Source organism: Nothobranchius furzeri, chromosome 14 (genome assembly GCF_043380555.1).
Source record: "Nothobranchius furzeri strain GRZ-AD chromosome 14, NfurGRZ-RIMD1, whole genome shotgun sequence".
Classification (NCBI taxonomy): domain Eukaryota; kingdom Metazoa; phylum Chordata; class Actinopteri; order Cyprinodontiformes; family Nothobranchiidae; genus Nothobranchius; species Nothobranchius furzeri.
In genome coordinates this window covers 35,941,114-35,967,905 of record NC_091754.1, presented here as the reverse complement: position 1 = coordinate 35,967,905, position 26,792 = coordinate 35,941,114, and the positions used below count along the sequence as shown (strand labels likewise).

The window sequence follows — 26,792 nt, the reverse complement described above, 5'->3', positions numbered from 1 at the left end:
GAATTCACAAAGAAAAAGAAAAACAACTAATGTAGCTGGTAAAAAATAAATGCACTCAACAAAAATATAAACGCAACACCTTTTGTTTCTGCTCCGATTTTTCATGAGATGGACTGAAATATCTAAAATTCATTCCAGATACACAATATTACCATTTCTCTCAAACATTGCTCACAAATCAGTCTAAATGTGTGATAGTGAGCACTTCTGCTTTGCTGAGATAATTCATCCCACCTCACAGGTGTGCCACATCAAGATGCTAGTCCGACATAATGAGTAGTGCACAGGTGTACCTTATACTGCCCACAATAAAAGGCCACCCTGGAATGTGCAGTTTTGTCTCACAGCAAAATGCCACAGATGCCACAAGCATTGAGGGAGTGTGCAATTGGCATGCTGACAGCAGGAATGTCAACCAGATCTGTTGCTCGTGCATTGAATGTTCATTTCTCCATCATAAGCAGTCTGCAAAGGCTTTTCAGAGAATATGGCAGTACATCCAACCGGCCTCACTAATGGGGCATTTCTACTACTGCTCTACACAGTTTGGCTCTAGTGGGCTTTTCATATGGGCCGGTGACCTTAGAGTCAGTGTTCTGTACCTGGCAAAAGTAGTGCAGAGTGATGTGTACACACTGTGGGGGGGATCTGTATGCAGCACAAAAACACCAGTAGTGATGTTTAACGTTCTGCTTAGTCACTGAAACGTAGAGACCTAAAAAAGGAAGCTGGCAGGGAGGCAGGAAACTCTGGAGCTACCAGCTGACGTCACTTTTTGGACCAGCTCAATACGCTTTGAACCACATTGGAGCAGGCACTGACAAAGGTGGTAACCACAGAAGTCTTAAAACGGATGAGTTGAGCTGCACTAAGCAGGGACTAATGGAAAAGGTCCATAAATGTTCTAACTGCTGCTGTTTATTGCAGTTGGACTATGACCTGAAACATGCTCACGAGCTGAGACAAGCTGCTTTCAAACTCTACGCCTCCCTCGGCTCCAACGATGAAGACATCCGCAAAAAGGTCTAATGTCACTTTAAATTTTTCTCCCATGCATAACTGTGTGGGAATGTGGTCCCATCCAGGTCTCTCCATCTATTCCCTCAGATCACAGAGACGGAGAACATGATGGACCGGATTGTTAGCGGCCTATCAGAATCCAGCATTAAAGTCCGATTAGCCGCGGTCAGGTGAGGCTTCCTCATACAGGATGATGATGTAGACAAACTTCAGTCCTTCTGCCCTTAGTATAGTTTTTATTTTTATAAGAAAATGCATGGTTTTAGACATTTTAAATGATAATGCATTCAGTTTAACTCAGATTTGTTTCTGGTTTGACAAAACTTCCATCTTGGTAAAGTTTTAGGAAACCTCTGGAGAATGAAGGCCTCTGTGCTTGTTCCCATGTTGGTTTTGTTCTCGCAGGTGTCTTCACAGTCTGTCACGATCAGTGCAGCAACTGAGGACCAGCTTCCACGATCACGCCGTCTGGAAACCCCTCATGAAGGTCCGTGCATACTGTTCTCAAAAACTATTTGGCAGCCGCAGATTGTGCAAGGTGTCCCGCTATAAAAATGACACGGTCTGTATTGGTTATAAATCAGAATGACTCTTTTCTTGTGTGTAGCTGCTGCAGAATGCTCCAGATGAAGTCCTGGTCATGGCTTCCTCAACACTGTGCAATCTGCTGCTGGAGTTCTCACCCAGCAAAGAGGTACGCTAACAAACCGCTCGCCTTGTGAGACAGCCTTAAACTTCATTAGAGCTGGGCAACAGGACGATAAACGTTTTATAAAAACGTTTCCTCGCTACGCATATGAGAACACACGAGTTAATAGAAACTTTACCGCTCACATTAGGTGTGCTGAGCCAAGCTACAGCAGCGGACGTGCTAACAGCTCTTTTTTGTGTAACTTTGGCCTGTGGCTGCAGAACATGGCTGTTAAAAAGAAAAATGTGAGCCTGAAAATGACAGAAAAAGATGGAGGACACCGCAAATGACATCACTGACAATAAAGGACATCATCGTTTAGCCGTGTAGATGAATTTTAGCTGTTTAAAGTCAGACAATAAACAAAGAAGCTGCGCCACTAATGTAAGCACGAGTCTGGGTGTTTCACTCATAGATATGTATATAAACACTAGATGCCTCGTCCCCGCTGTTCGCCAATGGGATGCGACGTAGGAACGTAGCGGCCATCTTACCTCAGACAGCTGCCCCCTTTCTTGACATTGGGGTGTATGGTGCATGTACTATTTAAACAACTCTAACTTGCTCAATTTTCAACCGATTTTCTATGATTTGTTATAAACGCCAGAGATGTGTCTATGAAATAGGATGTGTTTGGCCCAGAAATTCCTGTTATTTCACTCCACAAAGCATTTCATCTTTCATAGATAACACATTTAATTGTAAGCTACAGTCACTTAAAGCATACATAGCCTACTATTAAATTATATGGATTTATCTATATGGGCTGCGCAGTGGTGCAGTGGTTAGAGCTGTTGCCTTGCATCAAGAAGGTCCTGGGTTCGCTTCCCAGTCTGGGATCTTACTGCATGGAGTTTGCATGTTCTCCCTGTGCATGTGTGGGTTCTCTCCGGGTACTCCAGCTTCCTCCCACAGTCCAAAAACATGAAGGATTTTCTTCAAACATGATGCCCGCAAAAAAAAAAAATCAACCCAGCAAATTATTTTGTATTTTCACTATTTCTTAACTGTTGTTTTCTTATTTATTGACTTTCATTTATCAAATGCTTTCTGAAAGTTAGGAAATAATCCAAAGATAGTTTAGGTTAATAAATAAGATGGATGGGTAATGGATTTATCTTGTGAAGGAGATTTTCAACATTCATAAAACCAGATAATGTATAAAAGGAGTAGCAGCAGCAATGGAACAACGGTTTCAAATCATTTATTTACATAAAAACAATAAACAGACTGAATAATGCACAATTGTAGGTTTTCTTTGCAACGGTTACAGATGAAAGGTGATCCTACGTTGTCTCAGTTTGTCACAGCCACGATTCGAGCGTCCGTAGGCTGCACGAAAGTCAGCCATGCTGACCCTCGAGCTTCACAATTAATAAAAGTGTATTTCTGCAAACACAACTCCAGAAATGTCCAGTTTTAATATATCTCATAAGTTTTGTGTAACAAACCAAGACGCTTAAAAATCACTTTCAATTTAGCATTAATATATTTAAAATAAAAAGAGCGACTCCCGCTGAGGTAAACAGTCAACTTTGTTTAGCTAAGCAGTGAACCCACTGTAGCCTCGCCATCTCTAAGCCAAGTTAGACAGCTAATAAACACAAAAACATCCACAAACAGCTATTTACACAACTATTGGGCTGTTTTGTAGAACCACATGAAATATCGATTGTGGTCTCAACCTGAATCACATGCAGATAGCCTAGGCGGGACACATGGTTCACAATTAAGCCACTTTCAAAAGCCAAAGCATTACTTACAACATGTGCAAGTATGTCGTCTCAAGCCCATGTGTTCTAAGGGTTGCAGTGGCGGTTCTACATCGAATTACTCCCCGGGCGAGGCCCCCTTTGAGCGCCCCCCCCCCCCCCAACCGCCCCCCCACCACCACCACCACACCACCCCACCCCACCTGCATGAACACACGCATGTTTTCTACAAACAGGCATGTTTTATTAGAATGACTATTGAACATTCATTTTTCTAAGTTGCACATATTTACATTAATTACTATGAAGTTGTCAGAATGTAAAGCACTATAGATTATATACTGTATCAAAATATATAGAATCAAATATACAAAAACAAACAATAACTAAATATTAAGAATATATGAACATAATAGATAATAAATATTCTAAATAGCAAAAATATTTCACACATAACAAACTAAAGATAATCACTACAGCATTGCACTTAGAACAGAAAACACAAACTAAAATTAAAACCTAACCTTGATGCAACGTCATCAATAATGTCATCATATGAAATCTGCTCCCCTACTGAGTGATTGATACTAATCAGAGCCAGGTTAGTGAGCCGTCCCTGAAACATAGGTGACCTCAGGTATGACTTGATCAAGTTTTGAAAAGCTCCTCTCAGCTTGAGCCACAGTGACTGGCAGAGCAGTCCAAAAGTTGGGGTAGATCTCCAATAGATCTTTATCATGATCCATAATATTTTAGAATTGCCTCTGAAATTGTAATTTAAACTGACATAAAAAAACTGTAGAGTACCAAAAATGCCAACTTTTACAGAACAAATCATGTAAAAAATAATCAGTGCAGCCATCTGCAATAAATAAACAGGATAGTTAGTGGTGACTGGGGTGTTTTCTTCTGCTTGTAGAGTTGTTTTATTTATTATGTGAACATGATCAACATGTGTTTGTTGTTGTTCAGGCAGGCCACAGGCTGCAGTGAGCATTTAACAAATCCTAGTTTGAATCAGTAAAAAATGATTCAAGGACTTTTTTCGAACCATTTGAATATTCGTTTCAATATTTCAGCCCTATTAGCTCTGTTAGCAATGAAGTGACCGCATTTAACCGTTAAAATCCCAGTTAACTGGTTCAAAAAATTGAAAACATGCATCATGAGAGCTACATACCTTTATCTTTCTCCTCTTTTTTCTTTTTTTCCCCCTGAATGGGGCTCCTGGTGGTTTTAGCCTTTTTATGTTCATCTCTTCTGTTTGGCTCCTGACTCAGTAAGTTTCCTTTAGTCAGGACTAAACAATTTGACCTTGATGGGGGTGTGACCACAAAATCGTTTTTGTTTTTCCGTTTTTTATTCGGCCATTTCACACTATTCAGAGAAACCTGAAAGAATGATAGGCCTGTGTTTATGATATTATGAATGAAATATGGAAGAACGTTAAGATGTGATTGACTTTAGCCATGTTAATACAGTTGATTCAGCCCCTGCACGCTCATTCATTTGGGAAAGACGCAGAGGTGAATTCCCCCGCCGCACCCCTCCCCTTCCTGTTCTTCATAGACACACGGTGCACGTGAACGTTCTCAGTCAGCAGGAGCGCCTGCAGCTGCAGGGGGCGCCAACTTGCTGTTTCCAATCCAGACACTGTCATATGACAGATAATAGAAAACCTCGGTGCGGCGCAGATTTCCTTTTTTTTTTTTTTACTCCGCGCTTGTGCGCCCCTTTTGTGTCATGAAAAAATGCCGCCCCGGGCAACTGCCCTGTCTGCCCGTGCCTAAAACCGCTACTGAAGGGTTGTAACAAGGCAAACCGCTTGTAAATCCGTTAATATTTCATCGAGTTAAGGGTGTTTTTGTTTAAGCTGATCACTCACCTTTCAGCTGCTACCACTGAGAGCAGAGGGGCCTGTTGTCTGAGGTAAGATGGCCGCCATTTAGCTACGCCCAGTGTTGCCAGATCCAAAATCTCACAATATCGTACAGAGAGGCCTAAATTATCGTTTTTCAGTACAAATTATCGTACATTATAAATTTGATAACAACGTTCTATAAACGACTTCTCACTCCAATATAATATAACAAAGAAGGTGTTTTATATTGCCCTGTTTAAATAAACATCTTTAAAACCAGTAATATAATGCCTACAAACGTGCAGAGTGTGTCGGCACCACTCCTCCCTTTGCATGGTTCTAGAGAACGGTGATTTCTGATACCATCTGGATGTTGCAGCAACAACAGAAAGCCTTGGTTTCGTTCCCCTTAACAGGTGCAAGCCATCCTTTGAAAATAGGGTCCAACTCCCACGCAGGACGATAAACTTGTGTCCGGTGTTGTTTGCTTTACCTTCATCCGTCCCTTCTCTGGTTTTTCTTTTAAGATTAGAAGACATTGTCTCATCGCTTTGTCCTCCTAGATTAGACTTAACTCGGTGCGCTTGCGGGCAAACAGCAAAAACTGGCGGGCCACTGCCACATTATATAACCTTACAGTTTCTCGCGAGAGTAGGCCCTATCGATGTGATTGGGCTATTTATTGTACAGATCCAGAGTCAGTTTTTGTAATGGACACAATAGCATATACCTGTAAGCACTGAGGTGAAATCTGACTTCAGAACAGTTTAAAATTATGTAATGGACTTGGGAAAGCCACAGCAAAAGACGATGTTACTAGATGCAATGTGAAATTATCATACATTTGAGGATTTTTGAAACTATTGATCGTACATCGTGCAGAGCCCAAAATTATGGTACAAATACGATAATTATCGTACATCTGGCAACACTGGCTATTTCCTCGACTCCCGTTTTCGCCATCTACTATGGTTTCACTGTTCTGTTTTAGCTCCTGAGCCAGCGCCGCCTGCTGGAGCTGCAGGATGTAAAACTTTATAATCCCAGATGAGAAAGAAGAAAGAAAGGAAAGAGAAAACAATGTTTTGTGTAACGCCTCTCAAGATAAAAATCACAAGGCCCTTCACAAGAACAAAATCTTTTAATTACCAGAAAGATTTTTGAAAAATGATTTAAAAATGTGGTTTAAATGAGAAAAAATATTAAAAAAAGTGATTAAAAAGTTAGGAAATGGAGAGAGAAAATGTATAGGGAAGAGGGAAATCAGTGGATCCAGGGAAAGGCGGAGTAGGTAGCAAGAGAACGAGTGCTAAACACCCGTGCCCCCATAAAGTCTTGCATCTTCCAACCTCGTGGGTTATGATAACAAACGGAGTTATCGTGATATATAAATATATATCACGATAACTCAGTTTGTTATCGACTGATATAAAAAAAATCTAATTGTTATTCAATTCAATTCAATTTTATTTATAAAGCGCCAAATCACGACAAGAGTCGTCTCAAGGCACTTCACATATTAAACATTCCAATACAGGTCAGTTCATTAAGCCAATCAGAAATAATGTTTCCTATATAAGGAACCCAGCAAATTGCATCAAGTCACTGACTAGTGTCAGTGAATTTACAGCAATCCTCATACTAAGCAAGCATATGCATTATGCTCTGCCCTAAGGGTTATTAATTATACGTTAGTGCTCCAAAGTGTACATACCCTGGCAAATGGGCCATTTTTCAGAGAAAATGAACGATAAACCAAAAAGATTTCTTTAGCTGGTGGTTGGGTGAAGCTGTTCATTATAAAGCATAAGAAAATACCCAAGTGAGTGATCTAAGGCTGAATGCTTTTAGCATGGATTGGGAACCTATGGCTCATGAGCCAGATGTGGCTCTTATGATGGCTGCATCTGGCTCTCAGACAAATGTTTAACCCTCCCACTGTCCTCATGGGTGACCCCGCGAGAAAAGTTGACCATTGAGCAGGATTGATTGTTTATCCCTTGAGGTCCACGTGACAGGGGTGAGGTGGTGCTCATCCATTTGTTTATTTTTTTATTAATTTACCACTAATTTCAACATCCCAATGAATAAAATGACCATACTCTTGACTTTTCTCAGAGTTCTGAGACCAAGTCGAGGCTTTAATTCAGTCCTCTCAGCATCTCTGTAATGTGCTTTCACGGGGTTTAGCTTACCCCAGCACCTTTGGATTTTAGCATGAACCTGTCTAAATACTGGGAAACCTGCTTTTTGACCAACATGTTTTATGACTCTTTGCACCGTTTCATATCGTACTCTTCACCGTTCACCGTGACACGGAGAAAAGACTCAAACATCACGCGCTCCACACGCTCCGGACCTGCGTTAAAGTCCCGCCTCCTGGTTTGATGCCAGCCACGGCTTTCTCCACGCAGTTTATGCAAGATTTAAACACGTAACAGGAGACTGTCAAAAATGCAGGACTGATCCTGGTCATGCTACTCTCTGGGCTGGCACACGTGGGGGATGGGGGGTGTTTAAGTGTTACCCAACTACCGCCTGGTGCTGCCCATGCACACATTACTTGTATTAAGTTTTAAACAAATTGTATGGCTCTACCACATAGGTTAATGCTCCAAAACGCTGTGGGTTTGTTCTCTCATGTGGTTAAGGCATCTCCTTCACCATCTCCAGTCCTCGCCTTCCTTTGCTGCTCATTATATATTTATGGAAAGGGAGCTGATTAGACATGCGCTGCAGCTGTGGGTCCATGCACTACTGGTGCCCACGGTCTCACCCACTCTTGTTGGCTCACAAACATAACTTATGTCAGAAAAAGTGACATCTCAAATGCACCAGTGGTAATATTTTATCACGTGTTGTGCCCATCTTTGCTCTGGTAGGTGGAAAATAGCACGATAGCTTGGAAATGGTTTTTATCCTTTCCTGTCTTGTCTTCTGTTTGAGATCCTTTGCTTTCCCCATGACTTTGAATCCATTAACACCAGTTTAACACTGGATCAAACAGCCTAGAACCTAACTGACTCACACACACCCACTAATTACTCACAGGGGTACCTATGTCTTTTCATGCCAACACTTCCAGGTTCGTATCTTTCATTTGGATATTTTCTGTTGCTATTCTGATGTAAAAAATTTTGATAATAGATGGCTTCACCTAACCACTAGTGAAAATCACACCTCCGTATCATCCAGCATTCATCTAGTTGACTTTATGGATGTGAAACCAAATGAAAGTATTAAAAGATGACGCTTTCTTCTCATAAGTTGATTCATAATTTGTGTTAATTGTTTGATGTGTGTGCAGCCCATTCTGGAGTCAGGGGTGATTGAATTACTATGCAGTCTGACTCAGAGTGACAGTCCAGCTCTGAGGGTGAATGGGATCTGGGCCTTGATGGTAATAAAAAAGACTGAATGTTTGATTGTAACCTTCAGATGTCTAAACAGTCACAGAATTTAGGACTCGATCCAATTCCAACTTGTCAAAATAAACTTTTGCTGTGGTTTTAAGAACATGGCGTTCCAGGCAGATCAGAAGGTGAAGGTGGAGATCGTTCGATGTTTGGGTACCGAGCAGCTGTTCCGTCTGCTATCTGACCCAGACACCAACGTGCTGATGAAGACGCTAGGTTTGCTACGCAATCTGCTATCAACACGCCCGGTGAGAACACGCACGCACGCACACACACACACACACACACACACACACACACACACGCACACACACGCACGCACGCACACGCACACGCACACACACACACACATACACATACACACACACACATGCAAACATGCACACACGCAAACACGCACACACGCACACACACACACGCACACGCACACGCACACACGAAGCACCAAGAAGAAGCTGTTTATTTTCTTGACTAATCAGTTGTTTGTAGCCTGAACAAAGATGGCTGAGGAGAACCTGAACTATAAAGGAAACACTGGTGCTTGAAAAAGGTTGAACTGAAAAATAAAACACAAGCATTAAAAAGGTACAATTCTCTATGTGAGAAAAGTATTCATGGGCAGACGCAGTTTTTCCGTCAGTGATGGCCTTTAGCTTGTAAAGGACTGGGCAGCATTAAGGAACATTTTATACAATGTGAATGTCATTAACCTAAAGCAGAGGGTGCAGTTCTGATGGCTGTAGATTGCACGTGTACTAGACCCATATATTGGTCAGCCGATATAACTCTCTAGCAGAGCTGATGGTAAGTCGGGTACTTCTGTGGATGTCATTGGTGCCCTAAAAGGTTTCATTTGTAGTTAACATTGAGAAGTTGTAAATAATTATTGGTAAAAGCACAAAAACAGTGAATGAACATCATCCTCTCAGGACCCTCGGGTACACTCACTCACTTTTGGCCCCATGTGTCACTCACAGGAGTCTTGCATATGACAAAAACATTTTCCTTCAAGCTTTGGCGCTGCTAACAGCCTCCGTAGTTTGTCTCTGTGACAGCATGCGCAGCCAATCATACAGACGGAGGTAGGATTCGAGGAGAGAACGTTATTTAACCCTTTCTGCTCCTCTGGGTAACGAGACATTGAATGGCTTGTTGTATTTTTAGCGTAGGCGGTCAAATAATTGGTGGTGACTATTTGGTCATTGCTGGATATTGGTGGGGACACGCCTCTCCTTCCGTACCATGTCTACGCCCATGGTACGTATATACCAGAGGCTCTAGTGTGGTAAATGAGCAGAATAGCCTCACACATATACAACTGCATGGAGATATTGTGGAACAGTTGGACATGATGAAGTCATCATAAAAGTAAGACAGATTCTGTTTGTTGCTCTTTGTTCACTCTGTGTGGAACAGTTGATGGCATGTTGATCAGATTTGTGCTGAAGTTATAGATTTTTGCTGATTTTAGCAGGAAAAGGTTTTCCTGTGGTGTCGCGTGTACATTAAAGTAAATGTTCCATTTGGGTTTTTGAGTGGGGTTCTGTTTTTGTTGAGAAACACTTAGGAGTCACATCTGTCAGTTAGTTCCCTTGGCGATGAGTGTGTGAAGTAGGGCTGAACGATTTTGGAAAATAATGTAATTGCGATTTTTTTTTCTTCAATATTACAATTGCGATTTAATTCACAATTATTTTCTCAAGGGGCTTGTCTCATTTTTCAACTAACGGTGTCGGTACAGGATCTGCTCGGCTGCAAGATCGGCTCGGGGTCCTTCGGCTGCCGATGACGTCAAAGTACGGCAAACCCAGTCGGACAAAATACACTACACATCTATACTGTTGGAAAGAATTTAGCAGTTTTGTTATTAAAATAATGTTTCTTAAGACGTAAGTTTGTGTTTATAATGGTATTAGTAAAATAAAACACTATATTGTATTCATAATGTTGAACTCCTCTTTGAGCACATCCCTTGAAGGATCATAGGTATTAGCAACACCTGTGAAATTGTATTTGCAGGGAAGAAGTGTGTCCCGTTTATTGAAGTATTTTGTGTTTAGAGTTTTTGACGTCTTGTCCATGCGTAGTTCAGTTACGCTTATAGCTGCTAGCCAAAACTCTGGAGTTAAGTTTTCTGGCTTTACTAAAATACCTGTCTGTACTTATTTGATTGATGGTAGTTTTACTTTCTATTAGACTCCAAATGTAATCATTCGGCACGTTTCTAATTCATAATTTGTAATAATGTAATCGGTGACATCAGCATTAGCATTCCTATGGGTTTTTCCATGTATATTAGCATTGCGCTAACCACTCGCTGCCAAATTGCAGCCTTTGCGATTAGAAAATCTCCTTTTGTCACATTGCAATTTAATTGCACATGCAGTTAATCGTTCAGCCCTAATATACATGCAGCGCTATGCTAAAAGTGTATTTTCAAAGAGGTAATGATGGATTTCTTTGGAAAAGTTGTCCATCTTTCCAAGAGAAAAATGTGCCTGGACCAACGTAACGTTATTACATAACTTCCGTAAGGTTCATGTTCAGGCAATCGACTACTTTGACATCATCGGCAGTCGAAGGACCCCGAGCCGATCTTGCACCCTAGCAGATCCTGTACCGACAACGGAAGAAAAAAAAAGATCTATGTAACTTGTACTGAATATAAACAAGTTTATGTATCTACATATATCATCAAGTTTATTTGTCTACACATACATGGACACTCACAAGTAAAGACAACATCTTGTATTTGAAGGCGTGATGCTTTGCAGCCAGGAGCACATTCCTTTGAAGAATCATAGGTATTAGCATCAACTGTGAGAATTTATTTGCAGGAAAGAAGGGTGTCCCATTTATTGAAGTCTTTTGTGTTTAGAGTTTTTGACGTCTTGTCCATGCAGAGCTTCCGTAGATCAGTAACGTTCACAGCTGCTAGCCAAAACTCAGTGGAGTTGAAGTACAGTTTTCTAGCAATAGAAAAATATCTGTCTGTACTTATTTGATTAATGGCAGTTTTTACTTTTTATTAGACTCCAATGTAATAATTTGGCACATTCGTAATTCGTATTTTGTAAGAATCTATTCGGTGATATTAGCATTAGTATCCCCATGGGGTTTTCAATGTATATTAGCATTGTGCTAACCACTCGCTGCCAGTCAAATCGCAGCCTTTGCGATTAGAAAATCTCCTAATGTCACATCGCAGTTTAATTGCATATACAATTAATCGTTCAGCCCTATTGTGAAGCAACTCTTTCTACAGTCACTGGGGTGAAGGGGTGGGGGCTGCAGAGTGTGTGGTTTGGTGTTAACTCTGGATGTTTTTGTTTGTTGTTTGTCGGGTTTTAAACTAAAAGTAAAACCGTCTCTAAGGCCTACTACTACTAGGCTATTACATATTAATTATATATCTATAAACTTGTGTACACATTTGTGTGTGTGGCTGACCACAGCACCTTCTGTGGATTGTCCATAGCAATCACCATGTTCAAACATGTGTCCAGATGTGCACTTGGTTTTCTCCGCAGGGTGGCTGGCCTCTCCCGTAGAGATGGGGTGAGAAGCTCGGTCATCCGGGAGGGTCTCGGAGTAGACCTGCTGCTCCTCCACAATGAGAGGAGCCAGTTGAGGTGCCTCGGGCATCTGTTTAGGATGTCTCCTGGACGCCTCCCTGGTGAGGTTTTCTGGGCACGTCCAGCTGGAGGGAGACCTAAAGGAAGACCCAGGACACGCTGGAGGGACAATAGCTGCTTTTGACTAATAACTATGTCCTTAGAGCCATACTCATAGAATTTAGTGCTTATAAGTACCCTTCCCAGAGGAACCCCTTCAGCCTCCAGGGGCAGGGGACCTTGATGGAGACAGATGTGACAAAACCACCTGCAACAGTGACTTGTTAAGCACCACACATGAGAACAGAGTTTCTTCAGTTTTTCCTGCACAGCTTTTTCTAGTTATGTATTTACAAACTCTGAACATCTTCCTTGCCAATCCACTAGTCACAGGTTTAGTCCGTTTTGCTGTTGTGCTGTAAATGTAAAAAATGGCAGGGCCTCAAGAAGCAGAAGTGTAGAGATGGGTGTAGCATCAAACACCTACGTGAATGAGCCATGAGAAGACCCTGCCTCAGAGTAGGAGCTGAAATGGTTGTAGGAACTGATACTGTGGTCCCTAGTTCTCATCAGTCCAGATGTGCAAAACACCGGCCTGGTTGCGTAAAAGGTTACAGGAGCTACAAAAGGTTCCTACAGCCAAAAAGTGGACTGGTTCTTGGCTGGCTAGCGAACATCTTAGGATTATCCTGGAGGAGCTGGCCCAAGTGGCTGGGGAGAGGGAAGCCCAGCCATCTCTGTCCCCGCGACCCGACCCCAGATAAACGGAGGAAGATGCATGAATGAACGTTTTTAATAAACTCCTTTTGTTCAGAATAAACTCAAAGATGGACCACCAGTTCCCCAAGTCAAAACGTTCTGTACAGCTGCATGTGCTAAATGTGAATTAGTTCTCCATCTGTCTTAAACACCGACTCCTCCATGTTTTCAGCACATTGACCAGATTATGAGCTCTCACGGGAAGCAGATCATGCAGGCGGTGACCCTCATCCTGGAAGCAGAGCACAGCGTAGAGGTCAAGGAGCAGGTGAGCGCTCACTCAGCTTCACACTCGCATGATTCCCACGCAGCGGTTCGTCCTGCTGCTGCGCTGCAGAGGGGTTTTCACGGTCAGCAGGTGTTGTTATAGGCTCTCCATCTGAGCTGAGGCTTTATTCATGAATGCCTTTCCAGCTGTGTTCAGCATCTGCAGAGCTGGAAGAATACCAGAGAAAATGGGCTTTTCTCTTCAGAACAGCAGAGAGCTCCATCGCTGGCTGAACATGTTTATGTTTTTGACAGACGCTGTGTATCCTCGCCAACGTCGCCGACGGCAACACAGCCAAGGCTCTCATCATGACCAATGACGACGTGCTCCAGAAAGTCAAGTACTACATGGTACTGCCGAAGCTGCTGCAGTTCTCTGACCCTAGTTTACATGTGTGTTAGAAAACATGGGACTTTTTGTGTTTGCATTCTTCCAGTTAGCCTTTAGCAACACAAAAGGTAAACAATCACTAGCGGCAGTAAAGCAGATGGAGTAGAAACAGGATACACAGAAGGAATTGTAACGATTCGTTAATTACATCTTAAGTAATGACCCATAAAATGTGAGATTCCATAGGAAATAGCAAATCAATCCGATGGATCTTTGAATATTACTTTAAGCAGAAGATGGGATCTTTTTATTGCAGGGATTGAGCAACACTTCGTATTAACTGCAAGAAAGAGTCAGGTTTAAAAAGTTAAAAGATTTATTTCTAAACAATTAAACAAGACTAAGTTTAAACACTATGTGTATGATGTAACTAAGGTGGAGTGAGACTGAGGATGGTGTGTGTGTGAAATATGTTCAGAACCAGCAAATCCGGAGAGACTATTAGTTCTGATGGGAGTGAGATGGTGTTTCGCGCTAAGCTTTGGTTACGCCATCTGTCGGTCTACGTACCCCAACGGAAGTCCCCGTTTAGATCCGTAATGTTGGGGGTCCAGCTTGGACCCTCTTGGATCTGACGCCTGTAGATATGCAGCGGTCGCTGACCCTTCCAGTCTTGACTTACTCCCAGGTCACGACAGTTTATTGGCATGATGGTTCAGCTTTTATTCTGAAGGAGCCGTTGCAGCAGGTAGAACCTGCAACAGATTTAATCCAGCTTGTCGTTCGGTTCTTTCGGCTTTAAGAGGAAAGTTACGGATTGGCCACTCCGATAACTTCTCTAGAACGCTTTGAACTGAAGTTAAGATGACGTGGGGCATAGTTTTAGAATTTGGATGTTTTGATTTATGGTCGAATCAGAATTTGCCAACAAAAGGGGATTATACAAGCACCAACAAAACCACGCCTCGCGTCAGATCTGGAAGGTTCTGATTGGATCAGAAAAAGGAAATGTGTCATGTGACTTTAGCATTACGTGTGATCAGACTAGTGTAAATATTTAAAGTTATAGTACTTATTATAACACTATCATAGGATTATAATATCAAGTAATTAATATTCTCATTTCACAGATTGATTGAACATTAGGCTTCAGATGAATATTTGGACTGACAAGACGTTATTTAATTATTATTTAATAGAGTTCTTGGTCTTCTTTCTTGTGCTGTCCGAGGAAGCAACAGTTTAGATAAGAGCACAGAGCATGAGTGGCCTTGGCCCATATCTTGTAGATAAGGCTTGTGTGAGAAACTTGTGTTTCTGCTTGGGCAGAGCAAACAGAGCGGGCCTTTTAGGTCAGAAATGGACAATTCATCACGCTACAGAATGGACGACAAGAACGCTCAGCACAGCTTATTTGGTTCCATGCTGTAGTTCTTTTTTAAAACACAGAGCAGTTTTGTTTACCTGTTTTCCACAAACGAAACGTAGTAGGAAAACAGGTAAACAAAACTGCTCTGTGTTTTAAAAAAAGAACTACAGCATGGAATTAGAGATATGACACAGCAAGAACACAGCTTATTTGGTACGCTCCGTTTCTGAGACTCGTCATCTCCAGTAGGTGAGTGTCCAACCAATCACAGCTCCATGCAGGTAAAGTCGGGCTCCAACCGCTTTACCTGGTACTTGAGCTGGATTAGAACCAGGTCATCTTCAGACAGACCAACGCGCTCACATGCATTTAACAAAACAACTTCAGTCCATTTCAGTTTGGTTTTGTGATGCGCGTGTAAATACACAGAGTGTTGTTGATGAAAAAGTAGTCAGAATTCAGTCAGCAGGTCTGATTTAGAGTAAAGGGAGTTCACAGGAGAGTAATTTAAACGCTTGAAATCAGTTTTTAGATGAGAAATTCTTTCTTTAATTAACCAACAGATTTGTTAAAGGTTAGGCTTTAAGCTGATTATCATGATGTCCTGTGTTCTTCCAGGGACACTCCAACGTGAAGCTGCAGCTTGCTGCCACTTTCTGCATCTCAAACCTCATCTGGAACGAAGAGGATGGTAAGAAGTGATGCTAGGTTCATGTTGGCCAAAGAAGAGTGGAACCGGTAAACGATTTAGAGCTTTGAGGATGATGCATTTACAACCACCGAGCTGAGAACGTTGGTGCAGGGGTGGATTCATTAAACGGTGAAGGATGAAGTCTGCTGCAGGGGGCTTCTCACCTCCTTCAGTTCAGCCAGATCAGGTGTTGCTCTCTGCTTCAGGTTCTCAGGAGCGCCAGGACAAGCTGAGGGAGATGGGCTTTGTGGACATCCTGCATAAACTGACACAGGCTTCTGACCCCAACCTGAGTGACAGGTGGGCCAGAGCTGCAAACACAGACCGCTGCCGTCAGAAAGGGTGATTTGATGGTTTGTTTGTCTCCATCAGGGCGAAGACGGCGTTGCAGCAGTACCTGGCATGACTACAGTGGGCAGCGATCCTCTACTGCCAGCTTAACTAACAATCACTGGGAGGATGCCTGCCATTAGCAGTTTGATTTTATGTTTTCTTTTTGTTTGTTTTTGAGGCTTTTTGATGCACAAAGACACCTTCCCCCCCCCTTTGATCAGTGACTCACCTCCTCCCACCTCAACGGTTTTGCTTGTTTTGAGCTCGTCTCGGAGACTTCAGCTCTAGGTCTTTGGGACGTCTGCAGATAGGAGGTTTTATGGTTTTTATGTTTTTTAAGTGAACCACTTTGGGACTCTGATGTGAGATGCGTGGAGTGCAGCTACCTGATGCCATGGACTCCTGATTGTGAAGAGGAGATTACACGTTCAGCACCGCTGCACAAGACTTCCTGGTTTCTGTTTATATTGCTGTTGATATTAATGTCTTAAGGCGTCACTAGCAAGGATATATTTGGAGAAAAAGCCTATTTCGAAAATTTGGGTGTTTTTGTTATTTTTGTGGATACATACCTCGTAAATATATAAATATATATATAAATATTCGCATAAATATATATTTTTGGATTTTAATTTCCCCCTGACTCTCCTGGTAGATTTTATTTGTCCTCTCTGCATCATGACTCAGCACAGTGCACATCCTCTGCGGTTTGATATCCAGCCCTGAGCATCAGATGTACGGGTGAATAATGAAAAAAGTCGTAGCTCCTGTTTGTGTTTTCACCACGAAGAGGCTGAGTGCTCTCACTTCTGTCCGATATCCTTATGATCCCCATGGGAAATGTAGTTTCAGAGCTGATAGTGCTTACGTACTCTGTCCTGGTTGGTTATTATTTAAAAGGACACCAGAGATGTACAAACCTCCTCACTTCTGCAGATGAAAACTTTCTGTCATCTCTGCTTCCCTCCTGTCTATGTGTCAGAAGAAATGAGAAATAAAATGTCTGAGCTGCTGGGTTTCCTGCTCTTTGATCCCTATGAGCTTCACATCTGAGCGGAGTTGATGGAACAGAAAAGAAGGACATCAGTGGGACATGTAATGATTTAAATGACATGTTATTTAATAAGCCATGAGACCCAGGATTCCATAGGAAATATGAAATCCACCTTATGGATCTGTGAGGTTATTTTTAACCAGAAGATTGGAACTTTTTATTGCAGGGATTAGACAACAGCTTCGTATTCACTCAAAGACAACAGAAGAGAGAGTCGAGTTTAAAAGTTAAGAATTTTATTACTAACAAATAAAACGACTAACTTTAAACACTACATGTATGGTGTAACTAAGGTGGATGTGACGGTGAATGGGGTGATGTGGAATGTTGTTCAGAACCAGCAAATCCGAAGCTGCGATTAGTTCTGATGGGAACTGAAGGTGATGTCTTTGCGTTAAGCTTTGATTAGGAGATTCATAAACACATTCCACGCCATTTGTCGGTCTACCTACCCGTAGCGGAAGTCCCCGTTAGATCAGGAATATCGAGGTCCAGCTTGACCTTTTCTGGAACCGAAGCCGGTAGGAAAAGCAGCGGTTGCCGACCAGACCAGTCTGTGACATGCTCTAGAGTCATGACGATTTTATTGACATCTGGTGAGACCCGAGCCTGGGTCTTGATGGTTCAGCTTTTATTCTGAAAGGAACCGTTGCAGCAGGTGGAACAGCAACAGATTTTAGCTTGTCGTTGGTTCTTTCGGCTGAAGAGGAAAGTTACGGATTGGCCACTCCGACAACTTCTCTAGAACGCTTTGAACTGGCGTTAGAGATGGCGTGGGCATAGTTTTATACTTCGGATGTTTTGGTTTATGGTCGAATGAAAAGTTGACAGATTTACCAAACACCATCAAAACCACGCCTCCATCAGATCTGGCAGATTCTGATTGGATCAGTGAAAGTAATGTGTCGTCTCTTAACGCTACGTGAGATCAGTCCTAGTGGAAACATTTAAAGTCATATTACTTATTATATTCTATAGGATTATAATAAAGTAATTAATATTTTGATTTCACAGATTGGTCACATCTTATTATTGAGTAACACTTTGCGTGATTAGCTTATTAGAGTTCTTTGATTTATTAAAAGAAAAGAGTTCATTCTTTATTCTTCTGTTGAGCTGAAAATAAGCAGGTTAGAAGGAATGCACGAGACCTTGAGACCATATCTCATGCAGACGAGTTCTGTGTCAGAGGAGGGGGAAACAGTCATTTTCATTCTATTACAGACAGTAGAGAAAACACTTTTCTGTGATTGCTGACACAACTTGTGTAGTTTTGATTGCATTTTTGAGCACGAGCTGCAAACCTTCCTGCTCTTCAGTCCAGAACCGCCATCTTCTCCCTCGGTCCTGCTTCTGGAACATGTGCAGAATGTCTTGTTGGAAAATGTCACCCACAGGCCTGTGCTGTGAAGGCTCGTGTCGGAAGCCTCTGAGACCAGAGACGTTGGTTCTGGGTGAATACACGTGTCCCCATCTCACTTTTCTTAGGCAGTTTTGATCTTTCACGATTTCTACTTATTTTTACTGAAATGAGGTAGAATTTAATATTTCCTCACCTCTCGCGAACACGAGGCTTTATTTACTCGGTGAGGTTTGGAGTTTCCAGCTGTTCCAGCTTTGACTCCTAACCAGAACTGCTGTTTTGTTGCCCAGAATAATGGCTTATTGGGATTAAATGACCAAATGCCTTCCAAACGTCATCCCAGTTTAGCTTCATTCAGACCCAGTTGTTCGTGGAAGCAGCTTTAGAACCGACTCATTGCAGCTGCTGATATTGGTCGGGATAGAAAGGGTGTGTATTAAAGCAACACAACCTTACACGAAGGAAAGTTCCTAAAATGTGTAATGAAATAAAAATACTGTGATCTGCTCTCTGGGGTGTTGATGCTGCTGTTTCACAGGGCGCTGATCCAGATGTTTCTCACATTCAGTTCAATTCAGAAATACTTTATTAATCCCAGAGGGAAATTGATTGCTGTAGTAGCTCAGAATAATAATAATAATCAAGTCATCAAACAGTTATTGTATATTACAATGGCTGTTGGCAGGAAAGATCTCCAGTAGCGGTCAGTGTTGCAGCCAAACTGAAGAAGCCTCTGACTGAAGACTGGTTTGAATTTCCTCTTTCTCTGTCTCCGTTTTGCTCCCGCTCTGCACCCACGCTTCTTGCGTTTTAGCTCATTTGGAATTTGTGGCTTCAGTTGAGGTATTATTTCAGCCTTCCAAATGTTAATCAGCTGCTCCCGATTGTAAACCAGACTGTTGCCATGGTTACACATCATAACAAATGCTCAAAGTGAAAAAATAGCAGTAAAAATCCTCCAAGCTTCACAGCACCAGAAACAGAAAAGTAAAATGTCCAAAAAATACAGTTTTTCTTGAAACTAGAAGAAAAAATGTCCAAGAAAAGGCAAAACTTGCATATAGTCAACAGAGCTACTCCAACATGCAGCCACCCAGAGCAGCGCAGTTCCGGAACATCCTTTGCTAACTTCAGGGCTGCTCAGCATTTGATGAGCTATTTTGAACGGCGGGGATTTAAAAACGGTTCTCAGAGAACAGACACTTTGCCCGAGCTGGGACAGTTTATTCGTAAAGAGAACCACAAGACTGAGTTGTTAAAAAAACAACACTTGTTGATTGTCATTTATGGAGTTCTGGTTTATTTTATAATTGTAACAGCAAGTTTTAATAAAATACATCAGAAACCCAACAGCCTCCAGCAGGCAGGCGTCGTTCTGCTCCCTCGAGCGTCTGTCTGCAGCTCAAAAGCAGGCACATTTCTCATGCAAAAATAAAACCCGACATGCATTTGATTTAAATCCCTTAAGTATCCAATACCCCTCACACCCTACCCTCTGCCCACCCAGGGTCAGAGCTGTGTGTAGAGGTCCAGGCCGTCGCCTCCCTCCTGTCGTTGAACACCAGAAGTCTGAGTGTCTGTACACAAGTAACACGCGGTGCACAAAGCACCTCAGCAAAGCAGGGACAAAGATCCCAGAAGGTCTGAAATCATGGCGTTGCAGCCTGAAGGTTGTAGTTTTAGCTTCAGGCTGACGCCTCGAGTTTGAGATGGTACGAGTGTGTGTGTGTGTGTGTGTGCGCGTGTGTGTGTGTGCGCGCGCTACATCAGAGCTGGGAAGATTCCCGTTAGACCAGAGTGTATCCAGTCACAAAAACATGCAATTCACCTTTTCAACTAAAAGGATCCCCTAAATGAACAGATAAGGTGGTTGTGTCCGAGTAAAGGTGCCAGCCAGTGGGCAGCATCGATGGCTTCAAGTCTGAAACGGTCATCTGATCGTAGGGAAGTCTACATGAAGAAGGCACGAATGGCTGGATGGCTAAAGCTCAGGAGGGGTGTGTGTCTCTAATTGGCTGGCTGTTAATGGATACTGGGGGGGGGGGGGGGGGGCATTGTGACACGAGCGTTCTCAAAAACGTGGCCTTTCTCTTTGGCGATCAAAACGACGACTCGTCCAGACCTCACCGCTCGCTCACAGCTGTTCTCTGTCTGGTGAAAAGCTCGGAGGACTTCCAGGTGAGGTGACCTGATGAGACTGAACAAAGGACTTACATTCCAGATCCCAAGCGCTAGCTTGGATTCCGTGGTTTGGGTTAGGACACTTCCTGCTCGGGGGTGAGTGTTGGAACCTGACATGGTGACTTCAGCTAGCTGACAGGAGCTTTGCAGGGATTTGGACATGAAGATATGCTCTGGTCCTGTAGGTGTGGCTGTGTTGTCCACTCAGTTTTGTGCTGGTTGTTGATTAGACAGCTCCTTCTCTCCGATTGGCTGACAGCCTCCCAGATGTTTTGTTTTTACCTGCCTGTTCTGACCAGTGGGCAGCTTCAGATCGGTTTCTCTTCCAGCTTTGACGACCTCCTTGCTGTCTTCGCCGCTTCATTCTCTTGTGTAACGTACTGATTCACAATGCAGGTTCATCCTCATCGATGAAGCTGATGTCCTCGGTGGAGGGCTTCTGCTCGGATGACTGATGTCTCCACTCCTGCATCTCTACCTCCTGGGGATTCGTGCTGGCTCTCGCCGCCACGTGACACCTCTGTGAGTTACACCGAGGTGGTGTCTGGGTGTCTTGTCTCCGCGTGATCCCAAAGTCCAAAGACAAGGACAGGGTGGAGGGATGGAGGGGCAACGTGAGGGATGAGACGGGGACAGATGGGGAAAACCTAAGCTGGTGACCTCCGGGGGAGGATGCGAGCGACGGGGGTGCTGAGCAGTGGGATGATGGAGGAGGGGGGTTCTCTTGGGAAGGAGGTGGGGGCAGTAGACTTCTGCTGGTGAAGCTGGCAGGTCGAGAGGGGTGGGGACCTTGGCAGGGGGACAGCGATGGTGAGGAGGACAGAGACATGGAAAAGGACCGAGATGGTGATGGAGTGTGAGAGACTAGAGGAGGCTGACCCTTCAGAGAGGGTAGAAGCATGGTGTTACCGGGGGAGGTGTGGGGACTTAGTGCGACCACAGATCCCCTCAGACGTCCCTCCTCAGTGGAGGGCAGGTGTGAGCCAACAGTTCTCTCTATGTCCACCCCTGTCACGTTGGACAGGGGCGGTGCTGATGCTGACAGAGAAGAGTCAGGCCTTTGTGGTGAATGAGTGGGGAGAAGGCATCCTGGCAGTCCCACACCCTCAGTGTCCCCACTGTCCAACAGGGAACGGCTGTCTGGTCTATGGGGGGAGCAGACCACAGCTGGGGGTGGAGCCACAAAGCAGGTGGTGGTGCTGCTCTGAGGTTGGGTTAGGTTTGGCACCATGCTCGCTTCGATTGGCTGAGGTGCAGCTTGGAGGAGGGGCTTAAGAAGACGAGCCATTTCCTGCAGTTCCTGACTGAGTTTGGACACTTGTTTAGAGAGACTGCTCATCTGGACAGTAAAAGGACACACGGGGACAGCAGGTTAGGACATGCTGTAGCACATTTAATAAACTGGTCCAAACTGAAACGAGTCTCTGAGTCAGGACTGACCTCCTCTGTGAGCCGAGACATGTTCTGTTTAATCTCAGTGTCCTCACGGATCCCTGCAACACAAACAGGAGCGTAAGGATGTCTACTTCTCTGAGAAACGCACAGATCTTTGTGTGTGTGTGTGTGTGTGTGTGTTACCTAGGTATGGGGAAGGTGGAGCTGCAGGTGACAGGCTGGGGCTAAACTCAAACTTCTGTGAGGACGTGGAATTGCTCTCAGTTTCGATGCCATCCACAAATCTTTGCAGTTGGACAAAGAGGATTAAACATAAATGGCGGTGGAGGAATGTAAACAAGGACAGGAACTGTAACTATGGGATGTTTCTGCGTCTGCCATGATGGATTTTCACACCAACATTAAAGACTCCTGTCAGCGGCTTGTTTTCACACACTACTGCACAGCAGCGTGTGCACACAGACAGTTACCCTGCATAAACACACGCTATGCTGCAGTGTGAAACCCTGCACACAGCAGCCAGGTCCCATGTGACCGACCAGCACTGTAATCTACTGGTTACCATGGCAGCCAGATGCCTTTGCTGCAGAGCCGACTGCAGCTTTTGCAGCTGCTCATCTGGCTGTGAAGTTGTTTTTGGGTTAATATTCCTGATCTGTCTGATCACTGGTCATACTTTGTGTGTGTGTGTGTGTGTGTGTGTGTGTGTGCGCGTGCGTGCGTTACCTGGGGCTGAGATCAGGTGGTGCGCTGCTGAAGCTAACCACTGGTATTTGTAGGGTAGAGGGCCGCAAGTGCTCAGAGGGATTGCGGAAAGCCCGTGGAGGCAGCAGGGGGGAGCGCAGGGGGGAGCACAGACCTCTGCTGAGGTGCAGGGGGGAACGAGGAGCATGAGACACGGTGCTCTGCTCCTCATCACCCTCCTCATCCTCTCGGATGGATGGCAGCTTTTTCACCAGGCCGCCGTTGCTCTCCCAGTCCATCTGAAGAGGACAAGACAGGGACAGTGAGCTGCGAGGGATTTTAACCATCACACTTGTTAGATGTTTGTTTTTAGATGAACTGTAGTGTCACCATTCCACCAGTAGGTGTCAGACAGACACAGATGTTTGTTTTCTCTATGACGTCCTATACTCAGGTTTGGATGCAGCCTTTTTTTATATTCTGCTGATTGTTTAGCTTTGATGTAATCATATTTTAGGTCCATAATTACAACAATGCAATCGACCAGTCAGGATAAGGAGAACATTTCCTTTTGGGTTCTCTAAAACAAAGACTGAAACTAACAGCTGACAGGTTGGTGTAATATTTTAGAAAACTTGTCCAGCTTGTTTAGACCCACAGCTTCTATTATTCATCCACAAAACAAGGAGAATGGGCAGACTGTGTGTAGACAGAAACCTGCACTTAGCAATGACATTTTAATGCAAACGGTAACATTAAAACGCATCAGCAGGAATAAAGACATCAGGGCTGCAGGTAGTAAAAGCACACGCCCACAGGGCTTGTGTCAGTCTTTATGGATTCTGTTAGATGGAAACTTTATTTTTATTTATTGGTACAAATAAATAAGTAGCAGTGCGCTACCAACACTATAGTGGGGACGGTGTGCAGTGGCGTGTCCAGATCTTTTAAAATGGGGTGGCCCAGGTCAGGCACAACTTTGTGCATGGGTGGCACCAATGGTTATGCTTTTTTGTTTTACCCCCAAGCCTTTAGTGGAAATTGAAAAGCCTTTTTAAAGGTGAATTAGTGTGGTGGCACCTGGGATGGCCAATCAGATTCCAAGGCTGGCATACCCAGGCCACTCCCTGGACACACCCCTGACGGTGTGCTGTTGACCTCTACTCAGGACGTTGTGGATCGGTGGGCAGAATACTTCAAAGGCCTCCTCAATCCCACCGACACGTCTTCCAGTGAGGAAGCAGAGTCTGGGGACTTTGGGTTGGCCTCTCAAATCTCAGGTGCTGAGGTCACTGAGGTGGTTAAAAAGCTCCTCTGTGGCAAGGTTCCAGGGGTGGATGAGATCCACCAGGAGTTCCTTAATGCTCTGGATGTTGTGGGGCTGTGTTGGCTGACGCGGCTCTGCAATATCGCGTGGACATCGGGGGCAGTCCCACTGGACTGGCAGACCGCGGTGGTGGTCCCCTTATTTAAAAAGGGGGACCGCAGGGTGTGTTCCAACTACAGGGGGATCACACTCGTGAGCCTTCCTGGTAAGGTCTATTCAGGGGTTCTGGAGAGGAGGGTCTGTCGGATTGTTGAACCTCAGATTCAGGAGGAGCAATGTGGTTTTCGTCCTGGCCGTGGAACACTGGACCAGCTCTATACCCTTAGGGGGATCCTGGAGGGTGCGTGGGAATTTGCCCAACCAGTCTACATGTGTTTTGTGGATTTGGAGAAGGCGTTTGACCGCGTCCCTCGGGGGGCCCTGTGGGGGCCCTGTGGGGGTAGTTGTGGTGGCTCGGGCATCTGGTCAGGATGCCTCCTGGACACCTCCCTGGTGAGGTTTTCCGGGCACGTCCAACCGGGAGGAGACCTAAAGGTAGACCCAGGACATGGTGGAGGGACTCTGTCTCTCACCTGGCCAGGGAACACCTTGGGATTCCCCCGGAGGAGCTGGCTAAAGTGGCTGGGGAGAGGGAAGTCTGGGCCTCTCGTCTTAGGCTACTGCCCCCGCGACCTGACTCTGGATAAGCGGATGAAAATGGATGGATGGATGGTTTTGCCCCAACAAGCAGGTGTAATGGTCCCTGGAGGAGCATTATCAAACGAGCGGTGGCTGTGTAATGTGATTCATTACCAGGTGTTAATGGGTGAATGACTGTATGTGAAGCACTTTGGAGTCCTCTGACTTAGAAAAGCAGACCATTTATCATTTGAATCCATCAGAACAGTAGCTGGAGCCTGAAGGGGACTTTTAGGATTCTGGTTCCTGATGTTTTCCACATCTGTGTAGGACTCCGCTGATCTGAGTCCGCTGCCTGCTCTTGAACAGAAACCAGCTTGCAGCGCTTCCTTGGTTTTCTGCTTGTGGACACATTGGGTGGATAGCAGAGGTACAGATTAGTGGGTGATGTGTGGTCAACCACAAAGGAGCACGGTGGGCTGCTGTGGCTCTGAACATCTGGACTATTGTATCTACAGATGCTGAAAGCTTCTATTAACTTTGCACACTATGCTTTGTGCACAAATACACGTTTTTAAACATCAAGTTGCTTCATGTGTCTTCTTCAAGCCCTCCACCTGCTCCAGGTCTCCATCAGTGATGTTCCTGTGTAAGGTTTCAGTAATTCAGGTCGTAGTATTGATGCTTCTGAATGAGGTCATTTCTGTGGGTTTATAATCAACGACCAGCGCTACAATTTTTTTGTACACAATGGCGATTAATGTACAGAACTGCTTTTGTCTTCATGCAACAGCTGAGGTGTGTTGTAAGAATCTCACACCAGGATTAGAATGTGCTGCATGGAATAACGTGTAATCTGTGTGTAGGAGTCCAGCTAACTTATCAAACCCCCACATTGTCTTCTAGCAGCTTCACACTCAAAGCTTCATCTCATTGCATCTTTCAGTGGCTGCTTGATGCGACGCGAAACACTCTTCATCACTTGCTGCACCAGACAACGCCCCTCTGCGTCGCTCCCTATTTCACTCCCACTACCAGCATCCCTCTCCTCCTAATCAAACCTCACTCTTCTCTCTCCATCCCTGCCGCCTCAGCAATTCCCCCCCTCTTTTTCCCCCTGCTTTGTGGCTGTGTGAGATATTTTTAGCTCTCTTGTTCTATATTTAGCTTCCAGCTCCACAGAACACCAAGGAGCTCTGTGCGATGCGGGGGTATAAGTGTGCAGTTGCCTTGAGTTGATGTGAGCGTGTCTGTATGTGTGTGTGTGTGTGTGTGTGTGTGTGTGTGTGTGTGTGTGTGTGTGTGTGTGTGTGTGATGAATGCATGCAGTCAAGCTGGGCTGTTTGCTGAATCCTGAATGTGTGAGTGACAGGAGAAATCTACACTATGTGCTCATTTTTACCGAGGATAATAGTTTGTGTCTTTGCAGAGCTGCTGTTGTTCTTCCTGTCATGCTTCTGGTGAAGAGTCCAGAAGCTGCACCACTGTCTTTTCCCTGGGACAGCTCAGTGTCCCTTATGGACAAGTTGGTCATTGGGATTACGAGTAGCCCCTGATTCATCAGCGAGAACGTCTGACAAGCCAACTCAGATTTAAATAAGGAACCCTTTACTTCCTCATTCTTTCCCTTCAGTTTCATTCACCATGTTTTATTCTTGGTTTGATCATTTTATCCATTGAATTTACAACAAACGTAACAAGATGCTACATATGTGCAGGCCTCCTGTCTAGTTTTTGCTCAACTGTTCCTTTCACACGTGCATCAAGGATTCTCCCGGATTGTGGAAATCAGACGGGCATTTGCAGCCTCTGTCCGGAGCAGATTGGGCATCCAGAACCGTGCATCTCCCTGGATCTGTTTCCACCCAGTTTGGGGCTCACAATCACACTTTGCAAAAAATATGTAGTGAAAAAATGGTCCCACTGCAGCAGAGCAGGCAAGAATGAGAACAGAAAACGAGATAGCAATAATTCCTCCTCCCCCACTTCATCTCCTCCTTGACTGGCTGAGCTATTTTTATCGAGCGGGATCCAAACTTAGCAGCCGCTGCGGGGGGGACAGCCAGTCAGGGAGAGCCCGTGCTTCCCCCTCTTCTATTTTTAGCA

The 26,792-nt window shown here is 44.3% G+C and overlaps 2 protein-coding genes across 3 annotated transcripts in view; one reads left to right on the top strand and one right to left on the bottom strand.

Moving 5' to 3' along the window:
- armc8 (armadillo repeat containing 8) overlaps nt 1-16,369 on the top strand; it is a 28,312-nt gene extending 11,943 nt beyond the window's left edge. For both annotated transcript variants that reach the window (XM_015965779.3, XM_070544087.1), the window contains exons 12-22: nt 928-1,023; nt 1,108-1,190; nt 1,426-1,507; nt 1,628-1,714; nt 8,592-8,684; nt 8,799-8,948; nt 13,246-13,341; nt 13,596-13,691; nt 15,659-15,731; nt 15,938-16,031; nt 16,104-16,369. In XM_015965779.3, the coding sequence (XP_015821265.1) occupies nt 928-1,023; nt 1,108-1,190; nt 1,426-1,507; nt 1,628-1,714; nt 8,592-8,684; nt 8,799-8,948; nt 13,246-13,341; nt 13,596-13,691; nt 15,659-15,731; nt 15,938-16,031; nt 16,104-16,137 (984 nt within the window). In that variant the 3' untranslated portion in view covers nt 16,138-16,369. The remainder of the gene's footprint in view (nt 1-927; nt 1,024-1,107; nt 1,191-1,425; nt 1,508-1,627; nt 1,715-8,591; nt 8,685-8,798; nt 8,949-13,245; nt 13,342-13,595; nt 13,692-15,658; nt 15,732-15,937; nt 16,032-16,103) is intronic.
- A 4,473-nt stretch (nt 16,370-20,842) lies between these two features.
- Nucleotides 20,843-26,792, bottom strand: part of kcnh3 (potassium voltage-gated channel, subfamily H (eag-related), member 3) — a 202,614-nt gene continuing 196,664 nt past the window's right edge. The window contains exons 12-15 of the mRNA XM_054746568.2: nt 22,784-23,040; nt 22,241-22,341; nt 22,103-22,155; nt 20,843-22,001 (exon numbers count right to left, since the gene is read on the bottom strand). Coding sequence (XP_054602543.1) covers nt 21,048-22,001; nt 22,103-22,155; nt 22,241-22,341; nt 22,784-23,040 — 1,365 coding nt within the window. The 3' untranslated portion in view covers nt 20,843-21,047. The remainder of the gene's footprint in view (nt 22,002-22,102; nt 22,156-22,240; nt 22,342-22,783; nt 23,041-26,792) is intronic.